At 39.8% G+C, this 17349-nt stretch overlaps 2 protein-coding genes across 2 annotated transcripts in view; both read left to right on the top strand.

Annotated features, from left to right (window-relative positions):
- Nucleotides 1-17349, top strand: part of LOC131683211 (dromyosuppressin) — a 567416-nt gene that overhangs the window by 415541 nt on the left and 134526 nt on the right. The gene's annotated exons all lie outside the window — the stretch shown is intronic.
- LOC131683210 (uncharacterized) lies at nucleotides 9415-10814 on the top strand. Its single transcript, XM_058965046.1, has 2 exons — nucleotides 9415-9709; nucleotides 9769-10814. Exons 1-2 carry the CDS (start codon nucleotides 9461-9463, stop codon nucleotides 10048-10050), a joined length of 531 nt encoding a protein of 176 aa, XP_058821029.1. The 5' UTR covers nucleotides 9415-9460; the 3' UTR covers nucleotides 10051-10814.

Here is a 17349-nt window from a genome sequence, read left to right as displayed (position 1 = left end):
TCGAGACGGGAAGAGTACTTCGATAATCGTTGCCAACCGGTCCGGAGACCGTTCTGGGGGTGAGGAGCCCCCTTTGGTCTTGGCCATCACAATCCGGTAGGCGTGACCCCACGGATTCGCGTTGGCACTCTCACACAGGTTGTCGAAACACGCTCTCTTGCTGCTTTTAATAGCCTTGTTAAGGGCTAATTTCGCAGCTCGAAACACTTCACGGCGGTTCTCTCTTGCATCCTCGGTGCGAGCTCTTTGCATCCTACGTCTAGCTCTGAGACAGGCTGACCGTAGAGCTGCAATCTCGGCACTCCACCAGTATACCGGGCATCTACCGTTTCTTGGCAGTGTTTTTCTCGGCATAGTGGCGTCGCACGCGCGTGATAGAACAGCTACCAGCGCATCCCCGCTTAGACTGTCGGTGTTGGCCTCCAGTCCCAGGGCCGCGGTGAAAGCTTCGCTGTCGAAGTGATTGGACTTCCACCCGCGTACCTGACAGGGATCTCCCGCCCTCGGATGCTGCACACCATAGTTGATCTTAAAGCGGATTGCTAGATGATCGCTATGGGTGTAGCCTTCGTCTACCCTCCATTCCATGCCTGGAGCCAGACTCGGGCTGGCAAAGGTCAAATCAATCCACGCCTCCACTCCGTTTCTACGGAATGTACTAGCGGAGCCATCATTAGCTAGCACAGTATCGAGTTTCGCAAACGCTTCCATTAGCGCTTGACCCCTGCTATTTGTACAGCGGCTGCCCCACTCCACTGCCCAAGCGTTGAAGTCTCCCGCTATTACTACCGGTTTCCGGCCCACGAGGTCCGACGAGAGCCTGTCGATCATCTGGTAGAACTGTTCTATTGGCCACCTTGGTGGGGCGTAGCAGCTGCAATAGAACACACCATTGATCTTGGCAATCGCCACACCCTCGGCGGAGGGGTGTATTACCTCTTGAACCGGGAACCTTCCCGTTGTACAGATTGCCACCATTCCAGACCCGTCCGACACCCAATTGCCGTTGCCGGCAGGGATGCTGTACGGGTCTGATAAGAGGGCGACATCTGTCCTCGACTCCGAGACCGACTGCCACAGCAGCTGCTGGGCTGCTGCACAATGGTTAAGATTTAGCTGTGTGACTCTCACGGCTTCTTCTTATTTAACTCGCCGAAGGGACACGAAGGTCCGCCCATAGCATGTTTATGGGCTTGCTTCTTAGCGGTGCAGATAAGGCACTTATATGCCTTAGTGCACCCCCGCTCTTTATGTCCCTCCTCGCCGCATCGACGACATAGCTTGCTCCTGTCTAGGCCTTTGCATTCGTAAGCTTTATGGCCGGATTCTAGGCACCGATAGCACCTGTCCACCGAAGGCGGCTGGGGTATACTAATAGGGCATACCGACCAGCCGATCTTCAGCTTCCCTTTCTCGGTTACCTTTTTGGCATCCGCATTCAGTAGCCTGAGGTAGGCTACCTGGGTGCCAGAGGGTCCGTCCCTCAATCGCACAGAGGCCCGCTCGATTGTGACGCCGCATTGCTCCTTGACAGCTGCGACGACGTCTTCTGCAGTCGCGAGCTCGTCCAAGTGCTTGCACTGGAGAGTTGTTTCCGCACCTAGCGACCTGATTTGGGCGCCCTCACCAAGGACCTCTTGGGCCAAGGCCTTATATACTGCACTTGATTGTGCGCCTCGCTTCAGCACCAGGAGCATCTCTCCCGTATTGGTGCGTCTTACGCTACGCACATCCTGCCCAAGGGCCGAGAGACTTTCGGCCGCCTTCATCGATTTAAGGACATCGGCGTATTTGTCCTTGTCGGTTTTTAACCACAAGGCTTCGCCTCTGTCCTTGGCCTTCCTCGCAGGCCGCGGTACCTCCGGTTTCGGTGCCGGCTTTTTCTTGGTAACCAGCGTCCAGGGGTTTGAGCCCCTCTGCCCCGGTCGTGTCGGGTTGCTGGTACCATCGCTCTCCACAGCGAGGTCACTCTCGCCCTCGCTTACCTCACCCAGGCGGCGTTTGACCTTGACGGTTGCACGCCGAGTGGTGTCGGTTTTGGCACCCTCTCCTGGCGACTTCCTAGGGCGCTTCGCATTCGATGCCGTCTTGCGATTGCCCTTTCCTTTTCCCTTCGAGGGGAACTCGGTCGCCGCTCCGATCGACGTGGCTGCTCCGTAGAAGGTAAAGGCCACTGTCTGTGAACCTCTATTGACCTTCTCTCTTTCCTCCCTATTGGAGGCCACTGTCTGGGTTTCTCTGTCGGGCCTCTCCCGACATTCCACCCTCTCAACATATGCCTGCTGTTCCTGTCTTGCGACACGAACAGCTTTCCGGAGCTCCAGAAGGCTCAACTTCAACTCCTTGGCTATGTTCTGCTTTGCGCTAGCGAAGTCGATTATAGCATCGAGTTGCTTCGCTACTTTGCGCATCGCAGCTATTGGCCCCTCCGATGCATTGGTAGGGGTATTGCCTACCGCTGCTGGGGGGTCACTGGTGCTTTCGGGTGCAGCACTCATCGCTCCACTACTCTCCCCACGGGGGGGAGACCTCGCCAAACCACCTCTTGCGAAGGGGTTTGGCACCTCCGTCTGTTTATTTTTATTTTTATTTGCCTCCATGTATAGTCCCACGAGTAGCGCGAGAAATATATGTCCGCCACGCCAGAGCTCCGCATTAGCGTGGTAAGGGACGCTTACTGTGGGGGTTGCCCAGGTACCCCACAGGCTCCGTTAACGATCGAGCATCTTTTTCACCCCCTCGATCACTCATCCCTCGGCACGGGTCGCTTCACGCCTTGGAATTGGGGTTATGTTCTACCTTGCTTTACGTGGTGATCTCGGCCCGGATCATCACAACCATCCTCCTTTACCAGGGCTTTGGACCTGTAGCTCTGGATCTCAATAGTTCCATGTACGTATGTTATTACAGACATGCTACTATTGGGATCCGTCATTCGCTAGCGGAGTTGTAGCGGAGGTGTATGTGTGTATGTATGTGTGTGTATGTGTGTGTGTGTATGTATGTGCGTATGTGTCAAATAATGTCACTCATTTTTCTCAAAGATGGCTGGACCGATTTGCCCAAACTTAGTCTCAAATGAAAGGTGCAACCTTCCCATCGGCTGCTATTGAATTTTGGATCGATCGGAATTCTGGTTCCGGAATTACGGGTTTCAGAGTGCGGCCACAAAGAAATTTCTCATAAAAACTATAGGAAAAATTAAAAATAGAATTTTTATTTTTGATACTAAATGTATTCAAGGTGCATAAAACGTCGAGATTTGATGCAAACACCAAAAAAATTTGACGAAGATTCACTTAGTATGAAAAAAAAAAAACAAAAAAAAAAAAAAAACTTTTGTGGATTTTGCACATTTTTGCCTTTCTCATATAGAAAGGTTATGCAATCACTCTGAAAAACGTCAACCTAATCCCGGCCCGGAGGGCCGAGTGTCATATCCCATTCGACTCAGTTCGTCGAGATCGGAAAAAGTCTGTATGTGTGTGTGTATGTGTGTGTGTGTGTGTATGTATGTGCGTATGTGTCAAATAATGTCACTCATTTTTCTCAAAGATGGCTGGACCGATTTGCCCAAACTTAGTCTCAAATGAAAGGTGCAACCTTCCCATCGGCTGCTATTGAATTTTGGATCGATCGGAATTCTGGTTCCGGAATTACGGGTTTCAGAGTGCGGCCACACAGAAATTTCTCATAAAAACTATAGGAAAAATTAAAAATAGAATTTTTATTTTTGATGCTAAATGTATTCAAGGTGCATAAAACGTCGAGATTTGATGCAAACACGAAAAAAATTTGACGAAGATTCACTTTTGTGGATTTTGCACATTTTTGCCTTTCTCATATAGAAAGGTTATGCAATCACTCTGAAAAACGGCAACCTAATCCCGGCCCGGAGGGCCGAGTGTCATATCCCATTCGACTCAGTTCGTCGAGATCGGAAAAAGTCTGTATGTGTGTGTGTATGTGTGTATGTATGTGTGTGTGTATGTGTGTGTGTGTATGTATGTGCGTATGTGTCAAATAATGTCACTCATTTTTCTCAAAGATGGCTGGACCGATTTGCCCAAACTTAGTCTCAAATGAAAGGTGCAACCTTCCCATCGGCTGCTATTGAATTTTGGATCGATCGGAATTCTGGTTCCGGAATTACGGGTTTCAGAGTGCGGCCACACAGAAATTTCTCATAAAAACTATAGGAAAAATTAAAAATAGAATTTTTATTTTTGATGCTAAATGTATTCAAGGTGCATAAAACGTCGAGATTTGATGCAAACACGAAAAAAATTTGACGAAGATTCACTTTTGTGGATTTTGCACATTTTTGCCTTTCTCATATAGAAAGGTTATGCAATCACTCTGAAAAACGTCAACCTAATCCCGGCCAAATTTTTTTTTCGACTCGCTTAAGGTTTCTGGATTTTAACAGGGGCGTAGTTGATGGTTTACGGAGAGGGGTTACACTCCCCCTCTACTGTTCACTCCCCTCCTTTAAAAATCTCCTTAAATCACCCCTCAGACCACCACCTCATACCCCTCCCTTTCTAACCCATCATCTTTAAACCACCACTATATTACAAAGCATACCAATTTAAGCTGGGGAGTCGTTCGTTCATGGGACTTTCGCCCTCCTCACATACCCATCCCCGCATGACAAAATGAGTTAGCAAGCAGATAACATTGATCTAATGCTGATTAGGCTAATGTAGTATGATATTTTTTTGTTTCAAGTGTTTCACCGTCGACACGTAGCTCATCAAGTTCGTGGCTGGCATGCCATTGTGTATAAGTGCAAAGTGTACTAAGAATGTAATGGACATTTCCACAATTATGTTGAACATAAAAAGCCTCCGTGCCATAGTTTAGAGAAATGAGAAAGGCACAATTGCACCGCTAGGTGGATTAAAACAGGTTTTTTTAAAAAAAAATTGAGAACAATTTTACGTTCAATAAAACCAATTCAACCCGGCTACCATTTTGACCATCTATCCGAAGTTTGGATTACTCAGTACGATGTACCATTCGACTCAGTTCGACGAGATATGGCATGTGTGTTTGAGTAAGCATTTTTGAATATAATTATGGGATGAGGAATAAGTATAAATTGCATAACCTATTTGAATGGATATAAATTACTTTGATTTGGTGGTCTAGAACATTGTAGATTAAAAATAGTTTTATTTACTACAAGGTCACTGCTGCCGGCTTCGATTTCTCAGAGGAAGTGAATGAAAATTTGCTCATTCCAAAATATTCAACGGAATATCGACTGACTGTCTGGTATAACGCAGATAGCTGCAATTCAATTAGTACATTGAATGAGACGATTTTTTTAAACATCTAACAATCACAGGAGCGTGGTTCGAAAATATCTTTTCAGTTGAACGAAATTCGGAACACAGTTTTAGAAAAGTCGATTTTCTCACATTTTATCACAAGTACCTGTTGTGGCATCTTGCTCAAGTGGTCTTCGATTCTTCGATTTTGTCTGAGTTACTTGACGTCAAAACCCTAAGTAATATAATTATTGGTAGTTTTCATAGTAATTCATATCATGTTTACCTTATGATGATATTCAAAGCATCTATTGTGCTACGCATCCGCATATTTGTCTACATTTCGACAAACAAATCACTAGAATGTGCAAAATTGCGCTTATATAGTTTGACGGATAATTTCACTTGTAAACAAAATTTGGTTAGTTTGCTAACATCGAACATTTGTTTGCACATTTATATTATGCACAATAAATACTAACTCTTAGTTTGATTTAAGCTACTCAATACTGTCCCAATTACTACTAGTTATAGAAAGCGGGTATTCATGGTATTATGACTAAGCCGGCTATTCCCCACATTTTCCTCTTGTCTGAAAATGCGAATACAGTCCAACCCTAATTCGACGATATCTTTCGACGGAACCATAAAAATATAAAACCTCAGAATACGAAGCTTTTGAAATACGCAAATGAGCCACCGAGGAAGAATTCATAATCTAATAAGAACTCAATCGTTCTTCGTTAGGATTCGAACACTCAGATTGGGGGAACAGTATCATAATTCCTGTATCATCAGAATTGACAATAGAATTTTATATACGAATTGCTACTACTTTTCGCGATTGCTAGTTTAAAGATTAGCAAAGAACAAAAACAACAGACTCATAGTGTATATCAGAAACAAATCAACGGCCATACATCGATTTGTTTCGTTTCAGATACTTGAAGGTTCTTTTATTCTTTATCTATAATGGAGGTTACCAAATGAGTGTTGGAAGTAAATGACGAAAACCACATGCATGGTTGAGCTTTCGTAATATGTAACATAGTTAGATATTTTGTGATAAAATTCCATTTTTAATTGTGCAAGTACTTTTTCTTAAATTGTTTACGTTCTTTTTAACTTTTTGGTGATACGATTTCGTTTTGATGAATAATAGTGCATTTCAGCTCGACGTTATTCCTGGAAATTGCTAGTTCTAACGGAATTGTGAAACAGAAGGATGAACTAAGGTTTTATTTTAATCAAGGATATAGTTGCTCGGCCAGATAAGTTTCTCGATTTCTTCTATACATAATCTTATTAAAAAATTTAAACTATATCATTCGACTACAATAAAAGCTTTGATTGGAAATACAATGTCGCTCGATAGATCTCTGATACTTAACAGGATGGGTAAAATTGCAGATTTTTTTTATTCATTTCGTTTATTTGATAGGCACAAATGCGTTAGCTTGGCGGTGCCAAATTCTTTTGTTTCTACATTTTGGATATATTAAAACTAGGAGGTTACAATGTTGAAATATTTTTTTTTTTACAAAGGAAAAGAAAGTTTACAGCTATCTTAAGACTAGAAATAAGATTCAATATACAAGAGAGGGCCAAAAGATTTTTTTATGAAAAATTTTAAAACAAGGGATTCAGTTTGATATATAAGAGGGGGAGTAATAGTAAAATTGCAGATTGATTTGAGTTACATAAGCAAAGTACAGTTCATCATTTACAATGATTGCAGTCACAAAAATTAGAATTATGTCCTGCTAAGCTCGAAATAAACATTCTCGAGTTTATCTGATACAGTGCAAGATTCAAAATGAATGTTGATGAAGGTGTGATAAAATTGCTAGATGCTTGTGAGCGCTCAGACATGTACACGGAGATGGCCGACGGGCTACCAGCCAGCTGCCGAGAGTACGCGATGGCAGAAACGCACATGAAGAATTTGATGAAAGCCAAAAAACGTAGCTATTGGTGCCGGTTCGTCGACGGGTTAACGAGATAAATGTCGATGAGCACTCTTTGGGGCATGGCCCAGCGCTTACGAAACCCAAACAGTACTTGCTCTCTTGTCATGTAACAATAAAGCCCCAGGGCCAGATAGATTCAAATTTAACTTGTTAAAGAATCTGCCAGATTCTGCCAAGGGACGCTTGTTGAATTTATTTAATAATTTTCTTGAGGGTAATATTGTCCCTCATGACTGGAGGCAAGTGAAGGTCATCACCATCCAAAAACCAGGAAAACCAGCCTCCGACCACAACTTGTATCGACCTTTTGCAAAGCTGACCTGTTTCTGATGATGATCTTGTTTCGCCTCGGCAATTGGGTTGAAGCAAATGGCTTTCTGTCAGATACACAATTTGGTTTCCCCAAAGACAAAGGCCCGAACGACTATCTTGACTTGCTCTCAAGAGAAATACAAATGGCTTTAAAAACAAAATTCCTTTCTGCACCAGCATGGTCTTTCACGGACTCTAAACAAATTTTTGCTAAACTTGCTGTCTGAAAAACACATGCATTTTTCGCATGGTGATTTGTCGAAATTACGAATTAGCTACATGAATCTTCCCCAGGGCTCATGTCTAAGCCCCCTTCACTACAACTTTTACGTGAATGACATTGAAGAATGTCTTGTCAATTCCTGCACGCTAAGTCAGCTTGCAGATAACGGTGTGGTCTTTGTTACATTTGTCTGCTTGGGCCCTCCAGCTGGGTATCGAGTTCTCCACGGAGAAAACTGAGCTAGTCGTATTTTCAAGGAAGCATGAACCAGCGCAACTACAGCTTCAATTAATGGATCAAACTATTGCTCAGGTTTCAACTTACAAATATCTCGGGGTCTGGTTGGACTCTAAAGGTACCTGGGGATGTCACATTAGGTATCTGAAACAGAAGTGCCAACAAAGGATCGACTTTCTCCATACAATAACCGGAACATGCTGGGGTGCCCACCTAAGAGACCTGATCAGGCTGTACTAAACAACGATATTGTCGGTGATGGAGTACGGGATTTACTGTTTCCGCTTCGCTACGAACATACATTTCATCAAACTAGAGCGAATCCAATATTGTTGTTTGCGTACTATTTTGGGTTACATGCACTCGACTCATAAGATGAGTCTAAAAATGCTAGCAGGTGTCCTTGCGCTGAAAATGGATTTTGGGACCTCTCATATCGATTGCTCATCCGATGCGATATCTTGAACCCGTTAGTAATTGCAAATTTCGAGAGGCTTGTCATACTCAATTCTCAAACCCGATTTATATCCTTGTACTTCGATGACATGGCACAAAATACCAATCGTTCTTCATATTATCCCAATCGTGTCAATCTCCCCCATGCTTCTGATTCAAGCGTATTCTTCGACACATCCATAAAGTGCGAGATTCGACAAATCCTGAATCACATACGTCCGCAAGTGATCTCATGTATCTTTTATAGTAAATTTCGAGAAGTCGACTGCAACTAGATGTTTCACACCGACGGGTCAAGCCTCGACGGCTCCACTGGCTTCGGTATATTCAATCAAAACCTCACAGCCTCATTCAAACTCAACGATCCTGCTTCAGTTTTCGTCGCCGAACTTGCTGCTATTCAGTATACTCTTGGGATCATTGATACTTTGCCCACCGATCATTACTTTATTGTGTCGGATAGCCTCAGCTCAATCGAGGGTCTCCGTTCAATGAAACCTAGAAAGCACATTCCATATTTTCTGAAGAAAATCTGGGAGCGCCTGCATGCTTTGTCTGTAAGATCGTACAAGATTGCCTTAGTTTGGGTTCCCTCGCATTGCCCCATTCCATGTAATGAAGAAGCGAAATCTTTAGCTAAGGCGGACGCTTTAGAAGGTGATATATATATATATATATATATATATATATATATATATATATATATATATATATATATATATATATATATATATATATATATATATATATATATATATATATATATATATATATATATATATATATATATATATATATATATATATATATATATATATATATATATATATATATATATATATATATATATATGAAAGACCAATCAGCTTCAGCGAATTTTTCAGTATTACTCATCAGAGAACCCTCGAAAGTTGGCAATCTTCATGGAGTAATGGAGAACTTAGAAGGTGGCTATATTCGATAGTCCCTAAGGTATCGAAGAAACCATGGATGTGGGTCGGGACTTCATTCATGTGATATCTCGGCTCATGTCCAATCACTACACTGGGCTCGCAAAAAGCGGTATCTGCGCCTGTGGTAACGGTTATCACGATATCGAACATATTGTCTGGGCATGCGCCGAGTACTGTTCTGCCAGATCTCAACTATTGGATCCCCTTTGGGCTCGAGGAAGATCACTCAATATCCCGGTTCGAGATATACTGGCAAGCCGCGATCTGCTCTATATGTCGCTCGTATATATCTTCCTAAAAACCATCAATATTCAAATTTATTTGCCCCTATTATTTTTCAGATCATTCTAAGAAGTGCCCTCTTCTGCCTACCGTACTGCAACGATGGTTTGATGGGACTCCAAGACAACACAAAATATCTCTGTCGAATGACCCAACAAACACGAGACCTACAGCACAACATCACACGCGCAATGCGCTGTGTTGCCGATCTGCATCTGAGCCGTACTACGAAATCGTCTGGAGAAACCCCTACCGGCTCGAGGAAGACCGCCCGGCGTCCCCATATGGGAACTGTGGGTAAGACGGACAGGTGGGGTAGGACGGACACATGGTTATTTTAGGGATATAACATTAAAACTTCAATTGTATTGTATGTGTACTCTATCATTATGGGTAACCTTGAATTATGAAACACTTAGTAGGCCTTGAATACTGCTAAACGAATACAATTTAAGCAAATATTGATAATCGGTAGTGCTGTTTTGTGCGGATGTAATTTAAAAGTTTCCGATTTTAAGGTTTATCGATGAAAAAATCAATTCTTTCGCGGAGTTTTTTCTTTGTTTCGATAGAGTAACTTTTAAGTGACATCTTCGTGGAAAATAACAGGTAAGTTTATTTATGCGTGAATAGGTACAAACGTTTAAAAAATATGTATACTGGTGGGGCAAGACGGAGTCTTGATTAATTCTATTGATTCATCCTTATATGAATGTCTCGCCCGTAGAAACGAAATACTAGAAGTCAAACGTGGAGAACCATCCAGTTAGCTGAAGTCTCACATGCAGTAGGCTGCAGGATGTACGTTAATGTGACCGAGGTTCAATACGGGATTCCTAGAAGTCTCATACTCTAGCTGTGTGATCGAGGAACTGATGTTACCAATTACGCATTTAATATATAACCTTCCAGTTTTGTATAATTGATTGTGACTTATCAAATGATCCAATGTTGGAACTGATTGTGTTGCTCTCTTTATGACAACCGCAAAAACGATATTAGAAAATACATCATTTGCTTCAACTCTAAATCGAACCCCAAAACGTCGTTTTTCACCTCGAATTGAACATATATATTAAGAAGAACCACAATCTATTCAAAACATCCGCTCAATATTTTGCATTGTGATCCTTTCTGCCACATGTCCGTCGTACCCCTACTATATGTCCGTTTCACCCGCAGTATGGAAAAAGTGCAGATATTTCTTCGTTTTCCAGTTCTTTAAAAACTGATACAAAATGATTTTTGTAAAATAATCCCCCTGGGCACTCGAAAGCCAACATAAGGAGCTAGAACATAGAGTATTACATGGTGACAAAAACATGCTCTTACCATGTTATATTTAAGTATATCCTTATTATGTCCGTCTTACCCACAGTTCCCCTACATGATGCATTCGTCCGAATATGTAATCCTTACCGTTGATTCCCGATGCCCGATATCTACCCCCAGCTTTGTCCAAAGAAAAGGCAAACGTGCCTTATCAAATAAACGAATTGAATAATAAAATAAATAAAGAGATTCATAGGCTTCAAATACCTAGAGCAGGAAAACACAGAAGTGATACAAGTATTCAACAAGGAGTGGCTAATGTGGTGAAAAAGGTGCCTGGATCGGATAGAATCCCTAACGTCGCACTGATAGTGGTAGTCCCGGCATTTCCGAACATGTTTAAACTAATAATAAGAAAATTACTAAATGAGGGGCCCTTCTCTGATCGGTGCCGAAGCTAGTGTTATTGTCAAAGCGGGTAAGCCGCCTGAGAATCGCTTACTGGGTACTTTCAGAAAACTCTTGGAAAGGCACATCCTGAACAGGCTGACACCATTTATGGAGAGCGATTATAGGTTGTTGTAGAAACAACACAGAAGTCACGATCGGGGAGCATTCCGTAATCTCGAAGCAAGCGCTGAAACAACAGGAAGTGACGATCGACGACGGACTGAATTTCAACATCCTATGTCGATTATATCTGTGAGAAGGCGGTCAAAGCTATGAACGCATTAAACAGAAATATGCCGAACAGCGATGAAGCAAACAGTAGCAAGAGGCGCCTTCCGACTAGTGTATCATCGTCTATTCTGATGTATGGAATTTCTGTCAGGGTCACGGTGCTGGGGACACAGCGTAATCGAATGAAACCAAGCAGTACATTTAGGCTCAAAACCATGCGAATCACGATCGTGTACATAACTATTTCATCGGATGCAGTCTGTGTCGTCGCCGGAATAATCACTATCTGCATCATTCTAGTGGAGGATAGCGAGTGTTATATATAGAAGGAAACTACGGAAAACACTGATATCTAACTCGATGACCAAGTGTAAACAAGAAGGGGATTTGGCGGATGATTGTTGATGAACACACAGACTCATACCGGTTATCCCGATCTGGCTGAATATGAATTGGATATAAGTAACCTTCTAACTCAGCGATTCTCAACCTGGGGTCCACGGACCCCTAGGGGGCCGTCAAGTCGTTGCTGGGGGTCAACGAAGAGATCTTTTCCGGACGAATATTGAAACTTCAAGTTTTTTTTATCGTATCAGACTGAAAATAATATATACAGCATATAAATCGATGTTAAGCCGTGGGGATCCGCAACCGCCCAGGGTAATTTTGAAGGGGTCCGCGACCGCCCAGGATAATTTCGAAGGGGTCCGCGATAACCCAAGGTGATTTCGAAGGGGTCCGCGGAGCAAACAAGGTACAATTCCTGGTTGGTCATGATCGATTCAGATCGTACCTACGATCAGCAAGTTAGCAATACTAATGAACCGATGGATGTGGATGAATGTTGGAGACGTGGACATCCCTACAACTCAATAGGAATTGCTGGGCTCACTGGTGGTAGAACGCCTGTCACTCAGTTGACGCATCGAACAACATCCGGTTAGCTAATCAGAATATAATAGAGTTCAGTAGCAGTAACACGCGTTTTTATCACTCTGTTTTGTCCGCGTTATATTTTAATAAAGTATATATGTTTTAACGTATGGGTCGTGTAATCTTCTCTATCGGTCACCTCCGAACACGGCCCACAATAATGAATAACTCCAACTCGGTTAAAAATCCTGCGAGGTTTACGGTACGAACGAAATGAGAGAGTGCCACAATCAGCGTAAAACCCTCGTAATTCCACATACATGCGCCTATAGACACATATTCCCGCAGATACACACAGAGAAGTAGCCTTGGAAGTAGAGCTAGAGATTACAATGCGGAAGGGCTGGGGTTACAATGAGAGCTTATGCATTGGACAGATAGATGATCTGACTACATTAATGCCATTCACATACTGTATAGCAACAAACCCCACTAATTTACAAGGTACCGTTTTTATGGTTAACGGGACCAAAAATTCATTTATTTGCAAATGACTGGAACGATATATCGCCAACATAACCTAGACTTTACACACTTCTCTATGCAAATTAATACTTTTAAATATATACTTACCTGTCTCATTCACGAATTGCATTCTCTCTCTGACGCACTGTGTTTGATGGGTTTGAAAGTTCATGTGACCGTATCTCTCTATTTTTCAATTGTACGTTAAAATAATGGACCTGAAAATTCTATCCTGCGCGAAAATTTTTTTTCCGGTTTTCAAATAACTAATTGAGGTCCATCAATTAAGCAAAAACATCAGATAATCTTAAATGACGCCGCCAAGGAAAGAAGAACGATAAGGTCAAAATAAAAAAGGATGGAAACACTAGAAAGTGCGTTGTATATTAATTGTCATTTTCAAATAATGGATTTTTTTTAAATATTTTAGAACTTTCCGAAGCAATGTTTCTCAAACTCGTACAATTCGTTTTACTTATTCATTTTATTATGATTGAGTTTTAAAAAAATGATTTATTCAGGAAATATGAACCAGTTCACGAATACATGAATAAATCATTTTTTTAAATTCAATAATTTATTCATTTCATGGATTTTATTTGTTTTGTTTATTTTATTTATTTTGAATACTTGACTAATTTTAAATATATGATCATTTCATTTCAATCATTTATGTGATTTAGCATTCCTTTTGTTCATTTTGATCATTTTGGTTCATTTTATCTATTAATTCGATTCCTACTTTGGATTCATTCTGATCAGTTTATTAACTTCATGAGTTTATTCATATCATTAATTTAAATTATTTTATGCACTCTTTTTATTCTATGTATTATATTTATTTTCGCCTTGTATTGATGAAACTATTTGTACAGTCGAACGATATTCATGATTTCGTGATATTTTAAATATGATTATCGTGATATTTTAAATATGAGTAGAGTGATTCCCTTTCATGATTTCAGGATTTTAGTCACTATTTTTTAATATTTTAGTCATGGGTATTGTGATTTATGTTCAATATTTCAGGAACTTTTCCATTATTTTCATAGTTTGAATTCACGTTGTCGTGATATTATTGTCACGAGTAGAAATTTATGTTTATTAATATTCATGATTTCAGTATTCTAGTCATGATATTTTTGTCACGAGTGTGATTTATGTTCATGATTTGAGGATCTTAATCACTATTTGCGTAATTTCTTCCAGAGCTTACTTTCGAATTTGACACGTAGAGTGATGTGACGTATATTTATGATATCAGCAGTTTTATCATGGTATTGGCAATTTTTCTGTCTTATCGCGATCTAATGTTTTTTGGTTATCGGTTTTTTTACGCGGAGTAGCGTCACAATATTAACTGTCATAAAAGTTCGACAGATTCGCGGTATCTTGTTCTGTGAACTATATCACGAATATGATTTGATGTGCTCAGCGCGTTTTCTATCCAGGCATCACACTGAACTTTATCAAATGAATAACGATGTTAGAGGTCTTAACAGTTTTCTCATATCTACTGTTTGTACCTATTACTGCGCGGTAGCAGCTGGACATTTCATGAAAAAGTGCATTGATCAAAAATAATTCCACGAACAATACTCCATGTTTTTTAAAATAGTTCACGTGAAAATTTCATTATCAAGTTGCATGAAATTGACAATAATTAGGGATATCTTCTAAATATCACAAGCACGCAAAATCAAATGTAAGTCATGTTTAAGGAATCACGGATCATGAATAATATTTCATGAATATGTGAGCTATTTTATAATCCGACGTGACTATTGTTCTAGGAATCAAGAACCAGTTCACGAATACATGAATACTATTTTAGGATTTCGTGAACTATTTCACAGGAATGAATGGTATGTCGTGGTTGTTACACTAATGATGAACATGAACCAGCCCACGAGAAAAAATAATATTTCATGATTTTGTGAACTATTTCACGAGAACGGATTTTAGATCGTAACTATTATACTAGGATGCATGAATCAGGTCACGAATACATCAACAATGTTTCATAATTTTGTCAACTAGTTCACGAGCAGGAATGGTCAGTCATGATTATTGTATTAGGAATCATGAACCAGTGCACGAATACATGAATATTTTATAATTTTGTGAATTATTTCACGGGCACACACGGTCAGCCGTGACTATTTCACTAGAAATTATGAACCAGTTCACGAATACATGAATAATATTTCATGATTTTGTGAACTATTTCAGGAGCACTGATATTTGATCGTAACTAATATATTAGGAATCATGAATTAGCTCTCCAGGATTGAATGGATTCATGAATAAAATTCCGAGATTCGTGAAATAGTTCACGAGAAAATATCCAGCATAACTACGAACAAAATGTCTCCTGGTAAAGATAAACTTGTCCCTCTTTACTGTGAAAACCGACGGGATATTTTATTCTTGTGACTTATGTTCATGATATCAGCAGTATTATAACGATATTCATAACTCTTCTTCGCTTTATTGTGGTAGGTTATTTGTGGATTCCTATTGGATGTTTAACTGGGAGAAACATAACAATATGAACTGGACCAAGTTTAACCAATTCGCGGTAACATATTTTGGGAAATGTGCTGCCAACACGATTTGTAACTCAATAGTTTATTTTGACCGATCAACTCAGTTTTCATTTTCTGCTCGGACACCACATTAAACATTATCACGGGAATAACGATGTTCGAAGTCCTAATAGATTTCTTACATTCACTGCTCGTATATATGGCTGGTCACTACCAGACACAGACCATATTGTATTTCATCATAAATATTTTGGAATAGTTCACTCAAAATTTTCAAGATCATATGTAGAATTTTATGAAAGTGAAAATGATTATGGATATCTTCTAGATATTTCCAAGCACACAAGATAGATCGCGAATAATGTGCTATGAATCAAGAACCAGATCACGAATGCCTGTTAATTTATGATTTTGTGAACTATTCCACCAGCACGTGGTGAGTCATGACTACTAGGAATCACGAGTCTGAAAATAATATCTTGCGATTATGTGAACTATTCCACGAAAACAAATAGTGAATCGAGGCCTTCTAAAAACTTATTGTTGTTGATGAAGAAACGCGAATAACTTCTGAAAAGGTCGTAATAAAACAAAAGAATTGCACTGTTAAAACAAAATTTAAAATATCTCGAGAACTACTTCATTTCAGAAATTTTTTGTTATGAGCATTTTGATATGAAATGGCGTTTTGAAATATATTCAAAAAGAAAATTGTATTTTTGACTGCAAATAGTATGAATTATGAAAATATGTCAAAAGTTGTTGTTAGGAAAACTTTTTTATTGAAAGCTTCTCCATGATCCAAATACACTAAAAAAGTTTCTTTTACTTCTTTAAAACCAGAAACATATGATTTTTGTCATTTTATGATGGGGTAACGCGAATAACTTTCAAATAGGGCATAATCACACGAATTAAATGTTTTTGTTGGAACAAAATTCCAAATATCTCAAAAACTATAGCATTTTGGAAAATTGTTGAATGCATTTTGATTTAAAATGATACATAGAATTATATACTGTAATAAAATTACAGTTTTGTATGTCAATTAGTATGAAATTTAAAAACACGTATAAAGTTAGTGTTAGAAAAACTTTTTTACCGATAAGTTCTCCATCATACAATCACATTCAAAATGTTTCTTTTTTCTTTAGGTTTTAGTTGAGAAAATATAAAAAATAGAAAAAAGTGGGTTTTTTGCAATTTTGATTTTTAAAACAAATTTTTGTTTTTGTGAAAAATGGCACAACATTTTTTTCAGTGTATATTTCTTTCGTACATAAATATTTATTCCCTGAAACTCATTCTCAGAAAGTTATGCTGTATAAAAAAATATTCGAGCTAAAAAAATTGAAATTAAGGCACGTAGAAATGTTACGCCCTTTTGAAAAATCGCTCTTGTATCAAAATATTGCAAGGTTCAGAGAAAATCATGAAGATTCATAAACTGAACACAGCTTCATAGTTTCGTTCGAATCGACGATGGTCATATTTTGTGGTGGGGCCGGTTTCTCATGGAATCCCTCATGTGTCAAATGTACTTTTTTATTTAAAGGTGAAAGTCACTTTTTCACTCTAACTCGAATACTGTTCTACTTTAAATTTTTTGGACATCATTTTCGGATTCAGCACACGATTTTACATTGAAAATGGAGGTCACATATTGAAGCTAATTTTTTTCTTTTAATTTTGTATTGGTGGATGAACTCACAAATATATAGCAATTTTGTCACACCCTCA

Source organism: Topomyia yanbarensis, chromosome 2 (assembly GCF_030247195.1).
Source record: "Topomyia yanbarensis strain Yona2022 chromosome 2, ASM3024719v1, whole genome shotgun sequence".
NCBI classification, from domain to species: Eukaryota; Metazoa; Arthropoda; class Insecta; order Diptera; family Culicidae; genus Topomyia; species Topomyia yanbarensis.
Note: the sequence above shows the minus strand (reverse complement) of the source record. Positions and strands in the feature narration are given on the sequence as shown.